We start from the raw sequence: 2,625 nt of genomic DNA on the forward strand, positions 1-2,625 counted from the left end.
TGGGCATTCCTGCAGCTGGGGGTTGGGGTCCTGAGGGAGGCCTGGGCACACCTGGGCATTCCTGTAGTTGGGGATCTGGGTCCTGAGGGAGGCCTGGGCATACCTGGGCATTCTTGCAGGATTGCCCAAAAAAGTGCAGGACAATGCCCAGCTGAATGTGAATTTCAGATAATAAACAATTCATTAGCATAAGTATATCCCAAATAGTTCTCGGGCTATACTCATGCTACAAGTTTGTTTGAAATTCGAACATGCCTGGCACATGCTTCCCTTGAAAGGGAGACGATTCCTGGGTCCTGGGTGCAGCCTTTCCCTGCTGCGGCCTCAGGACCCCCAGGCCCCCAGGCCGGGCCCTGACCTCTCTCTTCACTCCCAGGGGAGATTGCGCTGCTGCTGAACCGGCCCCGGGCGGCCACCGTCGTGGCCCGGGGACCCCTCAAGTGTGTGAAGCTGGACCGGCCCCGCTTCGAGCGCGTGCTGGGGCCCTGCTCCGAGATCCTCAAGAGGAACATTCAGCGTTACAACAGCTTCATCTCCCTCACTGTCTGAGTGCAGCCCCCACCCTGCAGCCGCATCTCCCCATTGTGGTGGCCGTGCCGTGCTCGTCTGTGTCGGGGCCCGGGAGCCGCCGTGTGAGGTGTGGGCCGGGTGGGGCTGGGTCCCGGCAGCCTGAGGACTGCCCCTTCCCCGGAGTCACGTTTTGGAATAAATAATCACCTTGTGCATTTCCAAATCAAAGGACAAGCAGACAAAGCGCATCCCAAGAGCAAGAAAGGGACAGGCCAGCTTCCTCCCCACACACCTCCCTGGCTGCCTCTGCGGGCTTGTCCTGGGGGGCCCATCCCACGCCTGCCAGTCTCCTGGAGATGCTTGAGGATGGGTCCTGCCCAGAACTAGGCCAGGACGTTGCCCCTGGGGCCTGGAGACCCTGTGAGGTCAGGTCCCCCAGATCGAGGTCCGAGTGGGGGCAAGAGTGTGTCAAAGGGGCTGCCCCCCAGGGGAGATGAGGCTGAAGAAAGAAGTCGAGGCCCCTCCCGCAAATGTGTGCCCCCACCCTCCCCACCACATCCCACCTCACCCCCACCTCCCCAGGGGGCCCTGCTGCGGATGCCGGAGTGGGAGAGTCTCTGGGCTGTGAGATTGATCTTGCCTCTAACTGGAGAGGAAGCCAGGCACCGAGACACACGGGGCTCCTGCCTTGGGAGCCAGGGCCGCGGCCGCAGGTAGACCCCAGTAGGGGGGCCGGGCTCGAGGTTCCGTTGGGAGGGGCTGGTGGGACTCCAGCAGCCTGTTCTCACCTTTCTTAGAAAGTCCACCCAGGGCGAGTTGATGTTAGGGAAAAGCAGAAGTCAAGCCAGCCGCGGGCCCCACGCTTCCCAACCCGCCCAACCGACTTGTCCCTTAAGTGCGTCTTGGGTCCTGCGGTGATGATGGGAGCCAGCTAGGCCCAAAGGGGTGAGGCCAGTGCAGAGAAGCTCCCCAGGGGGCTCCTGGGTGCCCCGAAAGACAAGTGAGGCCATGCAGTTCACCCGATGTTGCTCCCGTCCCTTGTGTCCCGGGGAGGCTGTCCTTGGTCCGAGGTCACACGTTGCAGCCCCTCCCCTCCTGGCGGTTACGATGCGTGGGGCCCCTCCCCACCCAGCCCCAGCCACTTCGCCGTGTCCCGCCTGTGCCTGTGGTGTCCTGTGGACCTGTGAGCCCGCCCCACCTTATCTCTGCTCTGAGTGCTGCATGAACCATTAAATGTGCAATGAAGTACCTCTTCCCAGCTCGGGAGGCCTTGGTCTGAAGTCTTTTGTAGATAAGGGTTTTTTTCTTTTTCTTTTTCTTTATGGTGCTAAAATACACATAACACAAAAGTTACCATTTTAACCACTTTGAAGTGTCCAGTGCAGTGGCGTTATCCACAGCGTGGTGCAGCCATCACCACTGTCCACGTCCAGCCCTTTCATCTTCCCAAGTGGAAACTCTGTACCCGTTAAACAACAGCTCCCGCTTCCAGCCCGAGGAACCACCTGTCCACCCTCTGTAGCCCTGTGTATCCAGACATTCTCATTTCAGCACTGTCACTATACGTGAGGGTCCGTGCTGCCCACCGCCGTGTCCCAGTGTGGCCAAGTGGACGGGGCCCAGCTCCCTGTCTCTGCACGCAAGGGTCCACATCCTGCCGTGATCCCAGGTGGTCCTGTTCCTTGTGACTGTTTTGTGGGCCCTGACACAGACACCCAGATCCCAAGGCTGCCCCGGGAGGGGTCAGTGTGTGCCAGGGCCAGGGTGCCCTCGACCTCTGGAGGGTTTACCCGATGGTAAACTCGGGTTCCAAGGGCAGGCCCAGCCCACTCATGCACCTCAGGCCCCCAGGATCTCTTTCAACTGGGCACTGAGTAGGCCTGCAGGAAACATTTCAATAAATAAGCAACAGTGAATAAGGGTTGCAGGAGAGAAACTTGGGGAGATTCAGGCTCTGACATCCACAGGCCAAACACAAAGGAACTTTGACCCAAGTCTCACACCTTATGCAAAAATTAACTCAAAATGGATCACAGACTTAAACATAAAACTGTAGGGAAACTGTTCTTAGACTTGACACTGGTCCATGAAAGGGGAATTTGATAAATTGGAATT

General features: G+C 58.6%; 1 protein-coding gene across 4 annotated transcripts in view; it reads left to right on the forward strand.

Moving 5' to 3' along the window:
• PRKAR1B (protein kinase, cAMP-dependent, regulatory, type I, beta) overlaps nucleotides 1–1,758 on the forward strand; it is a 202,925-nt gene extending 201,167 nt beyond the window's left edge. For all 4 annotated transcript variants that reach the window (XM_011977573.1, XM_011977571.1, XM_011977572.1 and 1 more), the window contains one exon: nucleotides 377–1,758. In XM_011977573.1, coding sequence (XP_011832963.1) covers nucleotides 377–549 — 173 coding nt within the window. In that variant the 3' untranslated portion in view covers nucleotides 550–1,758. The remainder of the gene's footprint in view (nucleotides 1–376) is intronic.
• Nucleotides 1,759–2,625: the final 867 nt, after the last annotated feature.

Source organism: Mandrillus leucophaeus, unplaced genomic scaffold (assembly GCF_000951045.1).
Source record: "Mandrillus leucophaeus isolate KB7577 unplaced genomic scaffold, Mleu.le_1.0 Scaffold180, whole genome shotgun sequence".
NCBI classification, from domain to species: domain Eukaryota; kingdom Metazoa; phylum Chordata; class Mammalia; order Primates; family Cercopithecidae; genus Mandrillus; species Mandrillus leucophaeus.